At 42.4% G+C, this 22,263-nt stretch overlaps 9 protein-coding genes across 9 annotated transcripts; 2 read left to right on the forward strand and 7 right to left on the reverse strand.

The window, feature by feature from the left end:
- Nucleotides 1–352: 352 nt before the first annotated feature.
- CWH43 lies at nucleotides 353–3,070 on the reverse strand (the record flags this gene model as incomplete). The annotated part of the gene is made up of 7 exons (XM_064824616.1): nucleotides 353–377; nucleotides 442–1,721; nucleotides 1,786–2,089; nucleotides 2,167–2,351; nucleotides 2,425–2,719; nucleotides 2,793–2,974; nucleotides 3,044–3,070. The coding sequence occupies 7 exons, from the start codon at nucleotides 3,068–3,070 to the stop codon at nucleotides 353–355; spliced, it is 2,298 nt and encodes a 765-aa protein (XP_064679993.1).
- A 2,715-nt stretch (nucleotides 3,071–5,785) lies between these two features.
- On the forward strand, nucleotides 5,786–6,492 carry ATC70_005322 (uncharacterized protein; the record flags this gene model as incomplete). The annotated part of the gene is made up of 2 exons (XM_064824617.1): nucleotides 5,786–6,080; nucleotides 6,134–6,492. 2 exons carry the CDS (start codon nucleotides 5,786–5,788, stop codon nucleotides 6,490–6,492), a joined length of 654 nt encoding a protein of 217 aa, XP_064679994.1.
- A 38-nt stretch (nucleotides 6,493–6,530) lies between these two features.
- Nucleotides 6,531–9,577, reverse strand: ATC70_005323 (uncharacterized protein; the record flags this gene model as incomplete). Its single annotated transcript, XM_064824618.1, has 6 exons — nucleotides 6,531–6,622; nucleotides 6,685–7,297; nucleotides 7,358–8,518; nucleotides 8,577–9,336; nucleotides 9,391–9,463; nucleotides 9,538–9,577. 6 exons carry the CDS (start codon nucleotides 9,575–9,577, stop codon nucleotides 6,531–6,533), a joined length of 2,739 nt encoding a protein of 912 aa, XP_064679995.1.
- Nucleotides 9,578–10,509: 932 nt separating this feature from the next.
- Nucleotides 10,510–11,780, reverse strand: VPS34 (Phosphatidylinositol (PI) 3-kinase; the record flags this gene model as incomplete). Its single annotated transcript, XM_064824619.1, has 2 exons — nucleotides 10,510–11,647; nucleotides 11,734–11,780. The coding sequence occupies 2 exons, from the start codon at nucleotides 11,778–11,780 to the stop codon at nucleotides 10,510–10,512; spliced, it is 1,185 nt and encodes a 394-aa protein (XP_064679996.1).
- A 432-nt stretch (nucleotides 11,781–12,212) lies between these two features.
- Nucleotides 12,213–15,131, reverse strand: ATC70_005325 (NMO domain-containing protein; the record flags this gene model as incomplete). The annotated part of the gene is made up of 1 exon (XM_064824620.1): nucleotides 12,213–15,131. The coding sequence occupies one exon, from the start codon at nucleotides 15,129–15,131 to the stop codon at nucleotides 12,213–12,215; it is 2,919 nt and encodes a 972-aa protein (XP_064679997.1).
- Nucleotides 15,132–15,453: 322 nt separating this feature from the next.
- ATC70_005326 (uncharacterized protein) lies at nucleotides 15,454–16,412 on the forward strand (the record flags this gene model as incomplete). The annotated part of the gene is made up of 6 exons (XM_064824621.1): nucleotides 15,454–15,528; nucleotides 15,594–15,673; nucleotides 15,748–15,852; nucleotides 15,913–16,134; nucleotides 16,198–16,276; nucleotides 16,347–16,412. The coding sequence occupies 6 exons, from the start codon at nucleotides 15,454–15,456 to the stop codon at nucleotides 16,410–16,412; spliced, it is 627 nt and encodes a 208-aa protein (XP_064679998.1).
- Nucleotides 16,413–16,896: 484 nt separating this feature from the next.
- On the reverse strand, nucleotides 16,897–18,490 carry ATC70_005327 (uncharacterized protein; the record flags this gene model as incomplete). The annotated part of the gene is made up of 2 exons (XM_064824622.1): nucleotides 16,897–17,905; nucleotides 17,991–18,490. The coding sequence occupies 2 exons, from the start codon at nucleotides 18,488–18,490 to the stop codon at nucleotides 16,897–16,899; spliced, it is 1,509 nt and encodes a 502-aa protein (XP_064679999.1).
- Nucleotides 18,491–18,697: 207 nt separating this feature from the next.
- Nucleotides 18,698–20,270, reverse strand: YHM1 (high copy suppressor of abf2; the record flags this gene model as incomplete). Its single annotated transcript, XM_064824623.1, has 3 exons — nucleotides 18,698–19,587; nucleotides 19,646–20,051; nucleotides 20,103–20,270. The coding sequence occupies 3 exons, from the start codon at nucleotides 20,268–20,270 to the stop codon at nucleotides 18,698–18,700; spliced, it is 1,464 nt and encodes a 487-aa protein (XP_064680000.1).
- Nucleotides 20,271–20,667: 397 nt separating this feature from the next.
- ATC70_005329 (uncharacterized protein) lies at nucleotides 20,668–22,156 on the reverse strand (the record flags this gene model as incomplete). The annotated part of the gene is made up of 4 exons (XM_064824624.1): nucleotides 20,668–20,688; nucleotides 20,748–21,337; nucleotides 21,397–21,582; nucleotides 21,691–22,156. The coding sequence occupies 4 exons, from the start codon at nucleotides 22,154–22,156 to the stop codon at nucleotides 20,668–20,670; spliced, it is 1,263 nt and encodes a 420-aa protein (XP_064680001.1).
- Nucleotides 22,157–22,263: the final 107 nt, after the last annotated feature.

The following is a 22,263-nucleotide window of genomic DNA, read 5'->3' on the forward strand; positions in this document are numbered from 1 at the left end:
CGCGCATTAGATGTCAGATCTGAGAGGCATTTTAGCTTTGCCTATCGACGGATCTATTACACTTCACTAAATAGACTTGTGCTACATGAGATGCCATCTGGAGAAATGCACATACGCACACAACAAACAATTCGCTCAAAATGTTACAGAATATGCAATAGAAATCCAAATCGTCAGTGCTCTCTCATTCCCGCAAACTGCTTATCATAACATGTAAAGCGTGTTTATTGGGAGGGGGGGGGGAGGGTTTTTTTTTAAATGTAAACTAGGTAAAAAAAAAAAAAAGTAGTATATAGAGAAATTATTAAAAAAAGAGTGAAAGAAAAAATAAGTGAATCCTTTCATCGTGTGTTTAGGAAGCACCAGCTACAGCCAATCTGTAAGAAAATAACAGTGTCAGTCAATACATGCTCTACATACGCAAACACACAAGATACTTACTTTTTCAAGTGCTCCATAAAGACTTGCAAGCTGACATCATCGGTCAGGACAACAGCACCTCCAGTTGCACTGTAGGGACTACCAGATGTATGCGTGGTAGAAGGATTCAGCTTGGAGAGCAAGAAACGAGCTTGAGATCCGCCTTGATCACAGTCAATGTAACGTGGAACAGGGAATCTCTCCATCAGCAAATCTTGAGCGTCCAAGACAGGTGCCTCCAGCAATTGTTTAAAGTTCTCATAACCCTCTTGATCTTGATAGCCAGCCTTACGCCATTGTGCAATAGTCTCACCGTGGAAAATCAAAATATGGAAGAAGGTGTCTAGTAGTAAGATAGCATCTGGCTTGATGGAGATGGAATCCAACAAGACGGGTTGAGGATCTGTGTCAAAGCTATAAGAGGTGAGCGTAGGTTGAATCATGATGAGTGAGGAGTCGACGTTTTCACGGTTCAGTGTGTGGCGATAGAATGCTGTCTCATCGGGTGAGTTATTGAACACTTGCAGGAACTGAGAGCGTCTCAAATGGAACATAAATTGGGGGTAAATAGAAAAGTTTTCAGACAGTCTGAAGGAATGAGGATCGTCCTTGCGGTAATCAGCAAATCGTTGACAGAGACGGATCAACATGCGATCCAACCAACGCAATACATCAGGTCCATCGTCAATTTCTCCCTTGAACACAGCGATACGAGACATCAAGACTGCCGAGGTTTCCTGATCGAATGAATTGGCGATTTCAGGGCTTTGTCCCTCTGCAAAGTTACGAGCAACCGTAGTCACACGAAGGCGGAACTGGCCACTAGAGTGCTGATAATGCGTGACAAACTGAATCAAACCACGGGAGCCAGGCTGGAAGGGAGTAGAGGGTTGATTGACCACCTCGAAATAAACAGCGTTGGTGGTTTCGTGGTTGAGGGAGCACATTTTCCAAGCAGATGTGTTGCCAATACCAATCTCAGTTTCACCCACATAGGATGATTTCTTGTTGGCAGAGACGGCATGGCCAATCATACCACACACTTTCAATTCGCGAGTGGTTTGCACATCCATCGTAGCATTGAATCCCATCTGTAAGTGGCCCTGACTGTCCTTTTGGAAAATACGTTGGAAGGATTGCTTGAAAATGGCAGTGTTGAAGGAATCGGCCAAGATCATGAAACCGCCAGTGCTGTTGACCATGGATCTCATTTCCAGCAAACCAATTTGATCGAGACAGCCAGCAAATATATCAATGGTATGGCCATTGACGGCAGCTCTCTTGGCGAGTGCTTCATAAAACTACAAGGTCAGTTTTGAATGAGTGATCTTTACGGCCTATATGCTTATTGCTTGAGTATTTTACCTTGGTAGCCTTCTTGTAGTGTTTGGCAGACTCCTTTTCAATGTCATGATGAGAACGGATAGGCTCTCTCAATTCATTACTGACAACCATGCCAGGTCCTTCGGAGGCAGCACCACCACTGAACAACATCATGCGGGCACCTGTGTTGGGGAAAGTAGTCTCTAAAAGACCCACAGCGACACTCATAGCCACACCAGTGCATCTCTCGGGACGCTTATCATCAGCAACGGGCCAAGGATCACGTTGGAGGTTTTCTAAAATGGATGTCAAGACAAACTCACAATCCTTGACAGGAAGCAAGAATCTGTTTTATAAGAAAAGCAATCAGTACTCATGTGCACACATATACACACAACTCTCACTATGGGGGTTTTTTTTTACCTGTTGGCAGCCATGGTCATTTGAGGAGGTTGGCCAGGACGATTAGGCTGTTGACCTGCAGCAGGACGAGCAGGATTATTGGTCAATCCCAACATTTCTTGAATTTGCTTTGCAGCATATTCCTTGGTACCACGGAAAACAAAGGATTTGGGACAATCAGCAAAACCCAATTCATGGACTTGAGTCTAGGTTTAAGAGTGGGTCGATAAGCATCTCTTCATGCACACACACGCACACGCACACGCACACAACACTTACCATAGTACCAAATGTAATCAAACCAACCCAAGCATATTCAGGCAATAAACTCAGGCTGACAATCAAGGACTCTTTGAGAGCTTTGAGATCTTCATCTTCGAGACAAGTATCAACAACGAATAAAAAGATGGGTGGTATTTGAGCGACACGGTTCAAGTTGTATTCAATGGTGGTGTATTTGGGTAAAAGTTCAGCAGGAAGGTTGGTATTTGAAATATCCTTGTAGTGAGGTGGAAGCGCGTTTCTTTGAAGACAGAATGGACAAATCCAAAGTTTACCACGAACATCAATTTGGCTTTTTGATTGTATATGTATGTTAGTGTATGAGGTAATATACGTTTCTAGAAGCAACAAGTTCTATACTTTACCAGTATGGATTCAAAATGGCTCGGCAAGGTGCTTTACAAGTAACTGGTTCATACCAGATTGGGCTCTCTACGAAATCTTCGCGTTCCTTCAAGGGGGTATACAAACAAGCAATAGGTACAACTGCTTTGGTTGCTTCGGTACGTGAAGATGGCCAAGCATTCCAGGAGAAACGAATACCATCCTAAATGAACAGACAAGGCAAAGGGTGAGTAGGCTGCTGTGTGTATCTGCATCTCAAGTAAGAACTCACTTGTTCTTCAATTTCGTCAAAGTTCATTCTGTTGATATGATTTTTGTTGTAAAACAGAAAGAAAAAGAAAGAGGGAAATTGGAGCAGCACTCAATATAATCATATTTGGCCAGTTTTCGTTGGCCGGCTACCATTTGAGTTTGTAAAATCAGATTTTGGGCAAGGCTGTAAACACACACACACACACACACACACACACACACACAAACATACACATTCATTATGCTTGGAAAGCAACATGTCATATAATAACGGCCCATTCTCTGTGCTGACTTATACAGAGTGATCCTGGAAAATGCTACAACATTCGACCAAATCATGTAGTGGCTAGGATGATTGTTGTATAGTAAGCATAGGTCACACTTTTTTTTTTCGTTTCTTTTATTCGTTTAAAATGAAGAATGATAACAATGAATTAAAACGTCTGGACAATCAACAGTAAGACTACTGGTGTAAGCCAGCAAAATTTGGACTATATACAGGCGGTATACATGACATGGCGTATGGTATATAGACACATTTGCCATTCATGTGGATCTTGTATGCAGTTACCCGCGTCAAGATTTGATTGGTTTTGATGGTCTTGGTTGAGCTTATGAAGGATGCGATTCATGACTATTATATGACACCATAAGACGGGCATAATTAACTGTATTTTGTTGGTAGCAGCAATCGATTGACTCGCTGTTGAGCTGGTAACATTTGTTTATGGCACTCGACATGGCTTTCAGGTTGTAGTCGATATCAATGTTGTTGTTGTTGTTGTTGATGGCAATGGGACGTTATGTGAGCTGTACCATGTATTTTCTCGATTCTTGTCTGAACAATGGAGGAACCAAGGTGATAATAGATGAATGGCTGCATTGTAGGTGCCAAATGATTTGAATAAAGAAGCCGTTTTGATTGTCGAGGTCTCTGCCAGTTCATGCGTGGAATATGGTGAAACGTGGAGACGATAATACAAATAAGGGGGTCACTACTGCTGAACAAAAGGGTACTAAAAACCTGCTGGTAATGTGAGTCGTGTCATGAAACCGAGTTTTCATATAGTGTTACTTCTGTAGAGTGTCACTTTTTCATATCCTGTTGCATGTGTCTCAACTATGAAGAGCAATAACAAAAAAAAAAAATTCAAGTGAAAGATCTTATTTTCAACCCAATTTAAGGTAGATCCAGCATAAAAACTATGGTTCTGTTGCGACTATTCATCGAATTAAAATTCTTTAAACATGTCGAGCTATTGTTTGCAACAAAGTAGGTACGGGGTCAACGCGGCCAATCATATTTCTGTCCTGGTATGGTGCCTGTCATAGTCTACATGAGCACAACTAATAGTTTCAAACAGACATAATGACTTGAAGGCCGGTCTACATGGACGATGGCCAAAGCGATGAACGTTAAAACTCATTTCTCCGCAAAAGACACTGGCTTCGTGAAACTGACACAATTAGCCTTTACCACAACAATGCAATCATTCACTGGCAATGCTGAATCTAGTAGATTACTCATCCATAACAGCTCTAAAAATACAAAGAGTATCGCATCGCTTCAAGTTCACCTAGCACTACCAAGTTCATTGAGCATATCCATTACTACGTTGGAGTCTAAAACAATGCCAACTAACTAGATCAACATACATATCATCTAGTCCACCATTTATAGAATTAGTCTCTTTTCCAAACACCTCCTCCCCCTCCCCCCCCCTTTTGCATATAAATAAAATCTCAAATAACTGCTCATCATATTAACGCAGTTATTTCATTGCATAAATTTAATGTCTCACAACTTCACTTTTCACAAGAGCTCTATAAAGGGCTTGTTACAGTGTATCCTATGATGATCCGTATTTATATAAAAAAAAAGAAAAGTTTACATACAGGCAGACAGCATACTAGCTACATGGCACACATGAGCAGCAGTTTCTCGCGTTAGGAGCAGCTCGCATTTTCAAGGATTGCCTGGCAAGTTTGTTCAGAACACCTCTCATAACTAGCATTATTGATTGCGCCTTGAAAAGTACTCTAAGAGTGCATTAGGATATATAACGTCATCACGACATATAGAGTTGAATCCTTTAAATTAGAGAAATCAAGTCGATTTTAATTAAGATCTGGCCAATCTTGAGCAGAACCGGGACGAAGTTTCAGTGTGATTTGGAGTCGGCGGCTGCTGACAAAGTCGATGCCGTGTATTATACCCTGAGGGCAATCAATGATGCCTCTAAAAAGGAGTTGTTCTGTACATCTTCTTATTCAGAATATATTGATGAAATCGATGATGTGCTATAGAGATTACGATATTTATTAAGTTGCTAATGTTCCATTGCGGTAAGTCACATGCACGAAGCCAACTTTAAAAGTGATTGGTGCATGAGAAAAGCTCTGATCCACCTCCAACCTTCCATGTGGATAATTATAGAATGTAACTTTTTCACGCTGTTTTTTTAACTGAAGTGCGTGAACCTGACCCACATAAAAAAAAAAAAAAAAAAAAAAAAAAAGTTTGGAAAAACACATCACCTGATACTTTGAGTTATTTCGAGTATATAATCGCTAAGAACCATGGCTGTTAGAGCAATACCCATAGAGTATAAGCTCTTTAAAGACACAATTTCTCAAGCAGGTTGATTCAGGTACCGTAGTAGTCCTCGAGCGGACTTGGTGGGCAATTTTTAGAGAAAAAAAAAATGTCAAGCTCAGCTTTTTGGCCTGACAGCAATATCATCTTCTTTATTTACTTTACATGTTGAGACTCTCTAGACATACTAGCAGCGCATTAAAAAGAGCCGCTATTGTACATCAATCACCCTTGAGAGTGGTGTCTGTCGCAGCTCCCTTCAAAACTCGGCACTTTACCACCACAAAGCAAGATGAAGAGAAGCCAGTTACTATTTATACAGGACCCCTGGCCAATGTAGCCAAAAAATTGAAATTGTTCTCCATCACTTCGTTGGGCCTCGGTTGTGGTATATCTCCATTTGTGTTTGCTATTGATGTGCCTGTGCCTTTTGTAGCTAAAGCAGCACTTGTTGGCGTAGGTAAGGTGCATACAACTGGTATAGATCACACTCAATTGACAAAAATTTTTTAGCGGTGGCTACCAGTGCAGCTTCTACTGGTTTGATTCAATGGGTCATGTCACCTTATGTCACAAAGATCACTATCCCTAAAAAAGTAGCTCAAGGACAACTTCCCCAAGAATTAACCATCCATACACTCTCTTTCACTGCCAAAGATCACACAACAACCGTGCCTGTAGATGCGATCGAGCCAGCCAGCCGTATTTTCACTAGTTGGATGATCAACGACCCTTCATTAGCCAAAGGATGCGTGTCCAACAAGGAAGCTAAACCCAAGACTTTATTGTATGTTCATCCTGAACTGTGCGAAGAGGAACAAAGTGTTATGAAGGATATTGTGGAAAAGACTGGTATTGGAAGAGGATTTTAATCTAGTATTATTTATACATATATATATTTTATTTTTTTTTACATTAACCAAGGATGTGCCAGCACTTGTTGAATATCGATTCTTTTCTCTACATCACGTTCCAGCATTTTGCTGATAAGATCAACTGAACCTATTATACTCTATATAAATAAATCTGTTGCTATTGTTGTCGTTGTACAAAGTAAAACAAACCTTCTGATAGTACAAATGGTATTCTCAATTCTCTTCCCATAATCTCATCAATGTCGTAAAAGGGATTTTCGCGATACACAAGTGTAAACAATAGAATACCCAGTGCCCACACATCCTGCGGTTTTCCTGAATAGGTGTGTCCTCGTAGGATCTCTGGTGCTGCATAATCCAAGGTGCCCACAAACGTTTCGTATTTTCTGCCTGGCTTCAAGTAGGCAGCACTGCCAAAGTCAATCAATCGTAGACCACCGTTATCGCCCAGCACCACATTTTCGTCCTTGATGTCTCGATGCACAATGTTGTGTTGATGTAAATGGAGCACTCCCAATGCAATCTGCCTGAATATGCGGCGAATCTCCTGCTCTGGAATGCCATGATCGTTGAGCTCAATGTAGTCAAAGAGATCCATACCGCCACCGTGCAATCCCATGACGATATAGTAGTGGTCCTCGTCTTCAAAGTAGTCGAGCATATCACCTAGGTTCGGATGAGGGTATTTTCTAAGCGTATGGAGTATATGAATTTCGACGGGCACGGATCCGAGTTTCCGGTCTCTTGTCCAACAGTCCACCAATATGCGAGACTTGATAACATACTTGATCACGACGTTTGTCTATATAAATTATTTTAGTTTACTCCAGCATCCAGAGATAAACCATATAGGGTAATTTACCTGACTTGGGTCATTTCTCTTTACAGCCAGTTTGACCAGGCCGTAAGCACCTTGGCCGAGGCTATCTAGTATCACATAATCATCAATGCTCGTTGATTTGGTCTGTGCGGAATAGATAATGTCTTGCGTTGATGTTGGCGACTTGAGTCCGCCTCCCTCGTCAGCATCCTGCTCAGGCTGTGTGTCCTCATGTGATGTGCTTATGACCGATGGCGATCTCTTGGTCTTGTTTTCAGCTTGAGGTGGTATGACTACAACGGTACGAGTTGGGGAGTAGGCAATCTTTTCATGCTCCTTTTCTGGTGGTGCCTGAGAAATAAGGTGATGATGCCCAAACCGTTTAAATGCAATTTCTCTATCGAATGAGATCCAAAGAGCGTATTCGTCTTCTTCCTCGCCTTCCTTGTGCTGCTTGGATGATTCCACTAGTTTGAGCTGCAATTGGACCTCAAATGGAGTGCCGTCTCTGTGAAGAGCCACTAGGATCGGCAGTGGTTGATTGTTGGGTGTGTGTGTTAAGAGTCGTTTGTTCACCATCTTGCACTGTTCAGGCAGAGGCAACAGTTTTCTACAAATGGTATTGTTGATAATCAGTCCTTGTTGTAGTAAATCGTCTCTTTTGAGGTTCTTCAACAGTGTCGGGAATTGAGGCAAAAGCTGTGAAATGTTCTTTTTCAAAACAAGGTCTTGTTGGGAAAAACCAAACAAATATTTCACAAATATATCGTTGCAACCTTCAATTATACCATCAGATTGTATGGTCATCAGACCAGCGATCACTGGCATCGAAGTGATCTGGACTGTGAAATTATCCAGTAAGCGTACAATTATGGGGAATTGTGCGCCTCGTTTGGTTTGACTCGCAAAGAACCGAAGCTTGTTGATGCTGTCTTGCCACGCTGGTTGCATCTCTAGGCTGGGCACAAGGAAATTCAGCTTCTTGCCAATGATATCGAGTGCGCTGTAGTCGTATAGATCCAGCACGCCCTGTTCGCATAATGTTGATTCAATGGTGCCTTGCTGATCCACAGTCAGTGTGATTGAACTCTCGTACACCTCCTCAAAGATCCATATAAACACCGAGTTGCCTGATTCATTGATCTTTTCCTTGAGCCAGAGAGAAGCGGATGACTTTGTGCCGTCTAATTTAATGATGGGTATCTACAGGCGGCATTAGGCGAGTCTCTTTCTCTCTCTCTGTAAGCAGCGTATACATTACCACATTGCCGCACACCAACACCATACCAGCTTCATTCTGCTCGGCATCACGACGTTTTAATTCATGTCTTCGTTTCACAATGATGGATTTTAACCGGTTTTGGTAAGAGGGTTCGATTAAATCCATGACTGATTTACCAACAAGTATCAGTTTTTGCTCTTCGTTCATTTTGTGGTGTAAATGGCTCACAAGCACATCTTGTGCAATGCTGTTTGTCAAGATGATGCGCCAATCGTCATAGGTAGTAAGAATGCCTTGATTTTGCTGTTTGAGGCGATTGTGCAAGTGAGGGACATAGGTGTCTTCTTCTTCTTCCTCGTAATCGTCTTCGTCTTCAGTGGTAGGAGGCGTGCTAGTGGACTGGGTGGTATGTGACGACTGACTGGAGCCATTGGATATAGATCGCTTGGGCGATTCTGCCAGTTGAGTGGACTTGCGAAAATGATGCTTGGATGATATGATGGGGCTGCCCACTGTTTTGGTCTTGTTTCTGGTATTTGCCCTGTTGACGAGCAGCTCAGACGTTGCATAATGACCTGGTAATGTCCCATGTAGCCTTTTCTTCTTTTGTAACAATTCTTCTCTGATGCTAAATGTGTTGGAGGATGAAAATCTGAAACTATGTAATGATTCTTCATTGTGATCAATGTGATGGTGATCATCTTCTCTCAATCTTAAAAGACCCTCTGCTGCTGGTTCTTCTTCCTCCGTCTCTTCTTGGTGTTGCTGGTGGTGGTAGTTACCATCTTTGGCAGTGTGCCTAATAAGAGGAGCGTGTTGGATAGTCAACTAGCAGAGCCGATCGCATACATACCTCGTTTCTTTTGTTGTGATTGCATTACCAGCTGCTGATAATGATGATGTAGTAGGAGCAGCAGTAGGTTGCCCTACTAACCAACATGAGTCTTCTTTTTAGTGTTTGCACTGTCCATTATCAAACAAAAAAGAAAAGAAAACAAACCATCGTATTGCTGTTGTTTGGCGCTGTTCACAGAGTCCATTAGAAACGTTTACAGATAGTGGAAAAAAAAGAGAGAAAAGAAAGGAAGAAAGAGAAATGATCCTAAGGGGGTGCCTAACATTGGTATTTTTTCGACGTTTGATTTTTTGTAACCTACTGCTATAGACCCCCTTCCTCCCCATTCTTTAGCTATTCTTCTTTTGTGAAACTTGAAGTCTAATCTTCTATGCTCTCTTTGTCTGATTGGTGTTTCGTGTAAATCTCAAAGAGATACAACTTTCTAATTTTCAAATCAAAGATTTTACACCAATCAGAGTGTGTAAAATGCATGAAATGAGGGGTCAAATTATGACATGATTCTTGAGATGATTTCCTCGTTCCTCTGATGACAGGGCCAATGTTTTGGGTATATAATAAAAAAGGGTGGTATAGAGCAACAGTGGAGCTAATTCAGCAGAAGCTTCCAGATGCCAGGAACAAAGGACATGTCCACCTATTTGTTGTAAAGATATGCAGGCACTAATGATTGGTTGCGGAAGCTATTGACCCTCATTGCAGAGTGACATAATGAAGCAGAATAGAGAGCTGTTGCTTAGATATATTAGAAGCCACATTAGCACATGTCTTTCTCTAGAGACGTAATTCCAAGTCTTTGTGTTGATGCGAATCAAACTGATGCTCAAGTGGCTATGATTTACAAAAAACTGCATTTGTACTCTTTGATATACATTTGTTCAATCTTTTCGTTTCTCGCCATATGTGACATAATTCAAGCAAATTGAGCACGTAGAGAGAATTCCTAAAAAAAAAACCAGAAAACAAGGATGCTACTTGCGTCTGAATCTATTCTGGCAGCCTTATTAAGCTCATTGCATGTTCTGGTGTTCATATCAATAGTAGTTCGCGTTGGAAGAGAAAAACAGAGAGACAGTGAGATACTATGGTAACTCGATGACAGCTGTCAAATTTTATTTATTTGGCATGTGCTTTTTCAAAGTCTTTCATGTATTCAATCAAGGTATCAACATCCTTCTCAGGCAGAGCATTGTAAATAGAGGCACGAACACCACCCACTGAGCGATGTCCCTTGAGCTGATGCATGTTTCTCTCTTCAGCACCCTTTAAAAATTCCTTCTCCAACTCTTCGCTAGTCAAACGGAATACAACGTTCATATGACTTCTGCAGTGAGGTTCAACAGGGCTCTTGTATAACTGAGATGCGTCGATGAAAGCATACAACGTTTCAGCCTTACGAGAGTTTACTTGATCAATTGCCTCCAGGCCACCTTGTTCAATCAACCACTCCAAAGTCAAGCCTACCATGTAAATAGCAAAAGTAGGAGGTGTGTTGTACATGGAATCATTGTCAGCAGCAGTCTTGAAATCAAGCATCAGAGGACGAATAGGTCCCACTCCGAGATCCACCAAGAGATCGTTGCGGATCACAATAATAGTGACACCAGCTGGTCCCAAATTCTTTTGTGCGCCACCGTATACAATGCCAAATTTAGATACATCGATAGGGCGAGATAAAAAGTTGCTGGATACATCAGTCACCAGAGGCACAGTGGCATCCACCTTGGGAACAAATTGAAATTCAACACCATGCACTGTCTCGTTATCACAGTAGTAAACATAGGCAACATTGCTAGTTTTGGGATCTGTCAGTTGCCATTCAGTTTGTGGAGGGATGGCGCCGTATGTTCCATTCAGCTTCTTGACATCCAGTGCACGATTCACTCGCACAGGGTTTCCAATGACAGTGGGGATCAAACGTTCAGCCTCTTGAGCTGCCTTGTTGGACCAAGCACCGGTAACGAGATAATCCACTACAATTTCCTCACCTTCTTTGCCAGCGTCTTTGAGTTCTTGTTGCTTCTTTGCAACCAAGTTGTAAAACACAGATGCAAATTCAGTAGTGGCGCCACCTTGCATGAATAAGATGGAATAGTCGTTTGCTGGAATGTTCATGAGTTTTGTGAGATCTTGCTTGGTCTTTTCCAAAATGGCGCCAAAGGGCTTTGAACGATGAGAGAGTTCCATGACAGACATGCCTGTACCATTGACATTGAGAAATTCTTTTTGGGCTTTCTCGAGGACAGGTTGAGGACTAGATCAAATTATCAGGTTGTTTAGACTATCCCCGCCTTGTTTTTTTTTTTTCTTCTTCTTCTTTTTCTTTCAGAGTAGACTTACATCTTGGCAGGACCTGCACCAAAGTTGAGGACATAAGGAGAAGACATTGTTTTGAGATGTATGTATGAAAGAAAGAAAGTAAACCCCAATGTGAAATTGAACATTAATATTTCATTTTTTCTTATCAAATGTAGCTGTGTGACTCATCACCCTTGATGACACATTTTCTAAATGTAGTTGGGTAGAGATTAGATTTGATTCGAGTTTGGTTGGCTGGGATCTCCTCCGCATGTCAATGAGCGACCATTAAGCTTTTCACGCTTGATGATACTATGACTTCAAAAAAAAAAAAAAAAAAAAAAAAAAAAAAAAAGATGCTGGTTTTATGGAGCAAATCCATTTCAATATATGGGTATTAGGTGCCCCCCCAAAAACAACGGCTTTATTTGGTTCAGATGACTGACTTGACTTATACTGAAATGTATGGCTAAGACAAGTTTCATCTTTGATATACATGGTCATGTACTTGGCAATAGAAGCTATTCTACAATTTTCTCCAAGATGATTGCAGCTACATGGGAGCTCACTTGCAATAATAGTTGGAATAAGAATCTAGGGGCAAAGATCTTCCAGGTCATCAAATGTCTCTTTAGGACAAAGATAAAGATGGCGCTCAAGAAGGTTGGTATGGACTGCAGCAATATCAGCAAGTGCAATGTTTGACGTTGATGAGGGTTTTCAGACAGCAGGACCAACCAGCCAAACCAAGTGATAATGTAGCCTGCTACGGTAGCCAGTGTCACCAAGATCATACCACCATAGTAGTTCATGTCCTCGAACCCTACAAATGCAGCCTTCCAAGGCAGAGAAGTAAAAGTAGTTTGATGTCCAGTGGCAAAGAACAAGTGATGGCCCAAGAAGTGGAGCATGGTCAGTCGAATCAGCAGACTGTTGGATTTGCCAGTGGCCAACAACTTGATAATCCAAGGTGAGGCAAGTATGAGAGCAGCACCTAAAGGACGCTGAACGACGGCCAACAAGGGAGTCCACAGGAAGAACAAGGCCCAACTCATGATACGACGAGGGCGACTATTAAAATACCAGTCTGCCAAAATCATGTTGTTGCCAATAAAGGTCAAGGCATACACGACGCGAGGCATGTATACATCAAGCACATGATGCACCATCAGCGGCATTTCGCGTTGTCCTTGCTCAATTTTGAGAGACTTGGCACCAATTTCATAAAAGATTCTAAAGAGGACCATGATGGAGGGTATAAGATAGCAGGCGCCAATGGTCAGTCCAGCGATTTGGTTCAAGGTGGTTGTTGAAAAGATCACCATGCCATAGAGTACAATGACAAATGCAATAGTACCATAGCCCGTGTAGTTTTCCAGATTGAATTCGAGCATACCGCTGTGGAAGTAACTGCAATAAGGGAACTGTTCTTCGCGACACTGACCAATAGCACTGGTCAGCCGCAATACGATCAGAAACAAAATAGGGTACAAGAGAGCCAGAGCACGATCTGTCTTTGTAATGGCCACCTGCAGATTGCGAACGATCCAAGCCAAGGTCAGAGTGGCCAGCACATGGCGAGTAACGCGGTCTTCCCAAATGACAAAGCTGTTTGATCCCAGTGTACATGCTTGCACAATATGAGCAATGATGATAACATACCAGTCGGATGAGGCTGCTCCTTGAGGCCGCAAAGTGAATGCCATACAGCACACAGCGACCGCCATGCAAGCGCCAACCCAGTCCACTTGCTCCATCTTTTCAAACCATCCTCTAGCGACCAACGCCTCGGGAAATTGATACCGCAAACAGGAAGCGGCCAAGCAAGCAACAAACACAGAGGCGCCTACCAGGGACATACGACTGTAAGACGCTCTCGGTTCACGATGCATCAGCCACAAAGAGGCCAGCGTACTGAATCCCAGCAACACGATACCGACAAACATACAGCCAGTGTCAAATTGAGCCCAAATAGCCTTGCAATACTTGATGGTGCTGATCAAGAAGGCATCGTATTCCAAGATGGCTTCTTCCAATTGCTCCAAGTAAGTCGAGTGATCTTTCTGGATGCTGTCTGAGAAATCAGGTGTCTGCATGAGCTGTGCCATGATGTCCTCCGCAGCGTACAAATGGTGTGTGATGAATTGGAGCTTCTCAGGCGAGAAATCCAGTTGATGCGTTTGTTGAGCGTACTGATCAAGATAATGCTTTACTTGCAAGGCGTTGGTACGGAACTCTTGTACCATATGGAGAACGTTGCGCATCCTGGAGTGGATATCTGGATACTTGGGCATCAGTGTATCAGGAAGAAGAGCGCCTAGATTGCCAAAGGGAATAGGCACGTTGAGCAAATAAGCCAATGAAGGGACTATGTGGATCTGAGCAACAACGGGATAAGATGTTGCATCGTAACCAAGTCTTTGCGAGATGCTAGCGATATCGTACCCAAGTCTGAGTGCTCTTGTTTCATGGATGCGATAGTAGAGCGCTTGATAGTAGTCATCCGTGAACGTCAAGGGTCTGCCCGAGTGCATAAATAGCGTGCTGATCAGCTCCTCTACACTTTCTCCGCCATGATCACCCTCCACTGACATGCCATGGTCGCCCATCACCACCAAGAGCGTGTCCTCATCCACATAATCAGACACCAAACGCTCTACAATGTCGTTCATTTGGTTTAGCTTTCGCTTCATGTTGGGATCGGATGGCCCATACGTGTGTCCGCAATGATCCACACCGAGAAAATGCGCAATGGTTACTTGCCAGTCGTCCTTGTCTAATACTTCCCATAGTCGAGCCAAAATGGCATTATCCACCGAATCCAAATCGAGCATCTTGAAACTGTCGCTGTCAAATGTCCGCTCTTTGACAAAACTCTCTGGAAACAGATTGACCCATGTATCATCGCCTAGAAAGTACATGGTTTTGTTGGCAAGATGGCGTAATAAATGGTCTTCATTGACAGCTGAAGACGCAAAGTTCGAGCCCGCATCAATAAATGTAGGCAGAGAGCCTGTCATCAAGCCCTTGATACGCTGCATGGTGGTTGTAGGTGGGTCAGCGCGAAACTGGTATAACAATGACGAAGCGGGTTGCTCTTGTGTGAGTTTCTGCATGATGGGAAATTGGTTGCGATAGTACTCCTCTGCCTTGGTAGTGGCAGTTGGCGCGTGGATGGCAAAATCAAAACGCAGTGCGTCAATCAAGACAATCACGGTGCGCTTGAATCCTTTTTGTGATGGAATTGTAGTGGGTTTCTTTACAGGAGTGTGCTGCTGCGTGAGAGGAAAGTCTTGCCATGGTTCAAATCGTTGGCCTTGTAGATCAAATGTTTGATGTGTTAATAAGAAGCCTTTGAGGAATATGTAAAGACCAAATATCTGTAGTATGGTCAATACAGTAAACGTTAGGCCCTTGGATGGCCTGAAACCGAACTGCATGATCTCAAGTTAGAATGTGGGAAGAAAAGTGTGAATTAGGCATGTTGGCACGGCATGAATTTCATAGGGGCACTCTCTATGGTAGTTGCCCCAAGGAAGACACTCATCCAACGGAGAGGAAAAGCAGTCGTCCACACATTGATGTTATGGTCTATTGTGATCATGGCAGCCCAAACAGCCCAGTGGCTCATGTTGTCCAACAGTCACTACACACTCACCTTGAGCTCGACTCATTTTTGTCAGAGAAAAAAAAATTCGAACTCTCCCACTCTACTCTCTTTTCATCACCAACGTCAAATCGCAACACAAACAACAGCACATCATGGATCCCAACAACAACGAAGCCACTAGATTATGGAGAGTCTTCCGCACTGCACATCAAATGGTTCATGACAGAGTAAAGATTCCCTTGCTGAAAACTCTTCTAGTTGGCAAAAGGCGATTAATCATTGGAACATGTAGGGTTATCTCGTTTCTCAATCAGAACTCGATATGGATTTGGATTCATTCAAACGTTCATTCGCCCCATCTGGTGATGTCGAGTACGTGGTTTGTCTAGTGACAGAGTAGAGAGCAAAGCACAGTGGAGTGTCTAACCTCGTATCTTTTCACATAGTCGCGACCAATTGACATTTGTTGTACAAAAGAAGGATGACCCCATTGATCAATTGCTCGTCTTTTTTCCCAAAGACACATCTGTTGGTGTCAAGCCTTTGAGAGTGTAAATAGAGCTGAGCATGGACGTGTGTGGAATTGACATGAACTAACAATGACTCTTTAGTTACGTCGAGCGTATGGCACAACAACAAATCCCCAAGGGCATCTGTATTTACCAAAAGAGCATGACTTCCTCAGCCAACAAGGTCATCCAATCCTTGCCTTCAAAGCACACCTTAGAATCATTCCAAGAAAATGAGTTATTAGTCAACATTACACATCACGTTTTGGTACCCAAGCATGAAGTTTTAAGTACAGAGGAGAAGGCAACCTTGTTGCAAAGATAGTAAGTACTTGGAGAACCAAAGGCAGAGTGGGAATGCTAATTTGTCTCTCAATCGCTTGTTAGCCGCTTAAAAGAAACTCAATTACCTCGTATTCAACATACTGATCCCGTTGCAAGATATTATGGTTTGAAGCGTGGACAGGTAATTTGACTGTAAAGGAGTAGTAATGAGTTATTCGTATATTGACCTTTTTTCTTGCGGGAAATGACAGGTTGTCAAGATTTTAAGAGAGAGTGAAACTGCTGGTCGTTATGTCAGCTATAGATTATGTATTTAAAGAAAGAGAAAACCGCCAGAAGCAAGAAACGAGAGAGAGAAAGAGAGAGAGAAAGGAAAGAAAACGCACCACAATTCGATTCATTCAAAAAAAAAAAACATTCAAGTCTTTATATATTTTTCCCCCCCCTAATCTACCTATCATCATTAAAAAATAACATGTCAGCACAATATGGTTTTTTTTAGAGGAAATAAACATATTGTCATGGTAGAGAGTTTATCTAGGAGAGCGATTGGCATGTCAGATCTGGAGTGGCACAATGGCATTTTTGCTTGTGTGTGTGTGTCCGTGTGTCTTGAGCAAAAAGTGCTCCCTTCTTGATTTGGAGATTGCAACAATCAGGGCTGCTGATTAGTTTACACAACTGCTTTCTACCATTCTGATTACACATTATCACTGTTTACACGCACGGTCAATGACTAGAACTTTTGTCGCATTATTTATTGTATGATTTAGTGCTCATATTATGTAAGTATTCATATTTTTAAACCAGTGTTGAATTTCGCTTTGTTGGTAGTCTACTCACATGCTGCTGGACTGTAGACGCCTTGGAGATTTCTGTGTTGGCTGTGAGGGACATACCAAAGGAGGCCTTGGGGATTTTGCTCTGCAGTAGTTGCTGTTGAGTTGCACTTGACTTGGCAATGAGAGATGTTCTCTTCTCCTGGTACTGACTACCGCAACTGCTTGCACTACCACTGGATACTGAGTTTCTCTCTGACGAGGAAGATGGACTCCAGGTAACCGGCACAGTCGTCAATCCATCTTTAGTTGATATTGAACAAATAGTGGGGTTTTGATGTTGATGTCGAGTAGCAAGCACAGGGATGAAACTACTACTTGACGCTCGTCTGCCATCCTTCTTGACAGTTGCATCTGGTAAATGGGCTGTTTGTTGTTTACGAGGAATCAATGAAACGGCTGATTTTCGCTTGGCAATTCTACAAGTTTCCCTTTGCAACTCTTGTGGAGAGCTCTCTGTTGAAGCTGCTTGTGTTGATAGCCCTATTGCTGCCAGTGGAATCATTTTGAGTGGTGATGAGGAGGTCGTGCGAGATGGGGACTCTGCTATCACTAAATCATCAAGATTCTCATTGTGGACATTACACATTTCCACAGGCGATGCAACTTGTGATACGTGTGTCTCTGTTGATATACTTGAATTTGATGGTTTCATTTCCTCTGTATTGTCCCCTCGCTCAATCACTATTGCCTTGTCTTTATCCTGCTCGATCAATGATGGAGCTGAACCTGAAGTTGATGCTGTTGATGTTGATGCAGCCAAAAAGTCATCATATCCCACCGCTGCTTCCTCTACCTGTTCCTCTTCTACGCTATTTTTTACCTCTGACAAGTCATCTCTTTCTTCCAGCTTAATATGCTGCATATCATCAGTTGGAATTAGTGTTGCATTGGCCAATACAATCGCATCACGAGAAGTGTCATTTAAAAGTGTGTCTCCTTGTTTCTCAGCTGGCTGCAAGGGACTTATACTGTATAACAAAATTAACAAGCTTATTATTATTATTATTATTATTATTATTATCATTTTTGTAATGCTGAAAGGTAGGACATTACCTCTCGTCTTGCTTGTTGCCGTTATCTACGGCACTACATGTCGAGTTGCTTGGTAGTTCCAGTGCTGCAGCCGCCTTATTCATGCTTTCAGGTTTGTTTGGTTCATTATGAGTGGTTGTGTCGATATGATTGTCAGGATAGGAGAGCAAAGAGGTCTCCGTAATATTTTCTGATCCTTGTTTGGCTGATTTGCTAGCGTTGGCTTCAAGTTTACTACTTGATGTTGCTTCGCTTTGGTGGTGTTGGAGCTGTGGTAAATCAAATGAGCTGGAAAAGTCGTTTGGAAGGTTCAGTTCAAGCCAACTATCGCTATTGGTTGCTTCCAAGTCTTTTGCTGCCATGGCAGCAGTGGGTGCTTGTTGTGGCATTGATATCAGAGAAGGAGATGGTGCAAGTGGTTTATTGTTATGGTGCTGATGGACAGTTGGCGCTATCAGTGCTGTCTCTGTGAGTGATTTAGTTAGCTTTCTTTTGTTTACTTTGTTCTTGAAAAACTTCATGTCTTGTTGATCCTGATCTTGCGCTAGTAAAATTGAAAGTGGGTAAATGCGAAAGAGAAAGAGGAGGGGGCTGATAGAAGAGCATGAAGAAAATATCAAACAAGAAAAAGAGAAGGTTGAAAATTTTACCATCTGCCTGCATTACATGGCTGATTTGTATGTAATATAAACTTTTTATATATGTATGTGGTCAAAGGAGTAATTGTACTATGAGTAATAGCCAGACAAGTCCTGGTCATCAATTATAGAGGCATTATAGACGTATCCAATAACAACTGAATTCGAGTTGGTGTTGGATATTAAGCAAATACGAGAACCTGGGTTGATGGGGTCATCGCCATCCATGCCGATAGATTCAAGATGCTGGTCCACTGAATCTGGAGAAGACCCAAAAGCAGATGCCAGCACACGGGCACTGACTGAGCGTAGTAGCAGGAATGATAGGCCAGAGCAGGGAACAGGTGGCGGGGGTAAATCAGTATTGTTGCTGTCAAGAGGGACTAAAACAGGGACCTTGTGCTCTTTGAATGCCATGTTGATGCTATCGAATGCCTTGGCTGTCTTTGCACTGCCACTGCTTAATTGCTCCAAATATTTAGATGTAGCTTGTCCATATGTAAGGCCATTCAAGTACTGCACCGTGTTGGAGTATGCATAGCCCGCATCCCAAATCATCACACCACCAAAGCTTTTGCTGCGTCTGATATCATCCAAAATTACAGTAAGCTTCTCATAAGTAACATAGCCAGTATCCATATGATTGTCCTTGCCCAAGACACCCAGGAAGACTTTTGTTTTCCCCTTGGTACGTTGTTGAGCCCATACATCCCACACATCAAAGTTGAATTTGGTTGTCCCTTTAGCTTGATATGCTGAAGCAGAGCAATAGTTGTTGTAAAATTGAACAAATACCATGTCTGGATAGGCATCATATTTGGGTGCTGGATGAAGTATGTTGTATACTGCATTTTTAGAATAATAGTCTAAATCTGGACATTGCGGTGCAGCTGTAATCAAGTATTCGCGAGGTGGGTATTGGGTCTTGTATAGCTGGCGAAGTGTATCAATGTGGCGATCGTAGCCAACGCCGTCGACAGCTATACACATACCATGTCAGTATGTATTTCGGTATCAATGTTTTCGGTCAGGGCTTACACTCTGGATCATAGTCTACACCATCTAGAATAGCATCTCCAAAGGGTCTGGCAACAGTTGTATCAGAACCGCCCAAAAATTTGTTCCACATCCACCAAGCAAAAAGGTCCGGATCCCAATTTTGTTTGTGGTAAGGGCCTACTGCACCCCCAACAGATATGAGTATTTTGACGCCTTTCTTTTGACAGTACTTGATATCCTGTGCTGCTTCAACGCAGTTCTCCACATTGTTGCAGTTATCTGATAGATTTAAAATGGGCGACTTTTTGGGTCCTCCGATGAAATCAACGACAAATCCAATTGCTATAATAGAGACGCCCTCTTGATCGCAGTAGTATGAAAGCCGTTTTTCTCCAAAATCACCTTGGCCCCAATACAAGACCATGCTGTTTATATTATTTCGTTGCTACATTGTATTTTTGAGCTATTGTATGTTACAAGTTGCAATCATACTTACTACGTCATCGGATGCACGAAGCATGGGTGCATTTAACACTGTATTGTCTAATTCCTCTCCAATGGCTACATTCAATGAACTGAGGTTATTACTGTAGATCTGAGCAGATGCAATTTGTTGCAAAACAGCTGTGGATATGCAAATCAATGACCATGGCAGAATCTTCATCTTTGTAAAATTTGAGAGAGAAAGGAAATATAATTAATGAATAAGCACTTGAATAAAAATATATCAAGATTTTCTAACTGAATCAAGAGGAATGACTCACGGAATGCAAATCTATTACTACTCTCTATCAACTGTTTGAGTAATGAGTAGGCTTTGCGTTTCTCGGTATATTATATACAGCGAGCATTTCAATTGTCAAACCAACGGCCATTTCTGTTTTTGGTAATTGGTTCCTGAACATGCTCGTCAAAGGAGAAAATAAAAGTGGCAGCTGAAATTGATTATTCTTAGACAAAAGGGCAAGGTTTATACTTGCCATTTTTATTGGATGATGAACCAAGAATCAAGTATGTGTCCAAATACCTACACACACTGGACGTAATTGTTAAAAACACGATTAAAAGATAGTTCCATCGCTCTGTTTGCATGACAAGGTGAGAAGATACGCTAGATTTATGCGAGTGTATAATAACCTACCTTGATCACGATAGGTGGCCCACCATCTTTGGGTCTCAATTTGGCGGCAATCTCTCTTCCTGCTGTCCAGGTACCTCCCTCCAACACTTGAGCCAATTGCAGTTTGCAGCCCAGTTTGTCCTCAACGCCTTGCTTGATCTTGTCTAAATACACTACGGTCAAGGCACGCCACTCCACAATGACTGGGTCAGAACCTTCAAATGTAGGTAAGCTTCCAGGAGTGACAGTGCCACGCTCTACTTGTGCAGGTTTCAGCTTCAAAAGTCCATAATCTACCAGTAATCCGCCGTTACGATATTCAGGTAAGCCTGTCATTTGCTCCATGCCTTCAATGGCAATGCCCAGCGAGAGCTCCATAGCTTCGACGAGTGAGTAAGTAAGCCATTGAGACAACTTGTGGAAAGGAACCAAGTTCTCATGATTTCCCAAATCAGTCAACGAAGCGCAAGGCCAAACATCGCCTAGTTGGATACCATTGATCTTTACACGCGCAGGCCACATCTCTCCAAGGCTCATGACGGCCTCCCATAGCTTTTCAATGCGTACATTTTTGGTTTGAGAATTGTGTTCGACAGAGGACAACACAAAGTCTAAAATGCGTCAAGTCAACATTCGAGGCTCCATTTGGGTATGCATGCGTACGTCTTACCAATCAGGTTGCCAGGCCTTTGTGGCTCACCATTGACGGAGGGAAAGTAGGTAGGTTGATCCTCTATAGCCTTTGCTAATCTCTTTAGCAGATTGGATCGACCCTCCAAACCTACCATAGGATTCTCATCCGTGACTTGAAAGCCATCCGTCATGCGTTGCAGAGTAATGGCATCCAATCCCTTCACTGTTTAATGAAAATAAAAGGTAATAAGCAGTCTGTATTTGTTGTTGCAAAAGAAACAAGATTTTGTCGACAAAGAGTAAATTTTCTCACGAAGGTGTATATACGTACCATCCACACGATCAGGCACTTGTTTCGAGCTAGAGAAATAGCCTTCCAAGAACATATCGAAAGAAGCTAAAGCAAGACCTTCTGACCTTCCGACAAGCTCTCCGTTTACTGCCTTGTACTTCCAGGCTTGACCTGCTCCAGCATCCACAAGTACAGACACAATAACCAAATCGATCAATCGACGTGCTTGTTCAACTGCATCCACGCCTTGTTCTTGCCAACGATCACGCAATGCTTGGAATTGCTTAGCATCAAAATGCCTCAGTCTTGAATGAGGGGGTATCTTGTCAAGATCTGGGTACCGGCGTTGCGTGGTTTCAGTGACATGGTCTACAATAGCAGGCAATGCGTCTTGGTGTAGTTCAAAGCAAGTTAATTCACCGCGTTGTCCCTTTTCATACACTTGCAAGCATCTTTCACGAATGGATTTTAGTGTGCGTAAGTAATCTTGAGGTAGAAGCGTCATTTTCTCTCGTTCGTGTTGTTGTTATGGATAAAGAAGAACAAGAAAAAAGAAGCGTGTGTGGTGTGTGGTATCAACTGATAAGAATAAATAGGCAAATTAAAGTTTTG

Source organism: Mucor velutinosus, assembly GCF_035048745.1.
Source record: "Mucor velutinosus strain NIH1002 chromosome Unknown tig00001544, whole genome shotgun sequence".
NCBI lineage: Eukaryota > Fungi > Mucoromycota > Mucoromycetes > Mucorales > Mucoraceae > Mucor > Mucor velutinosus.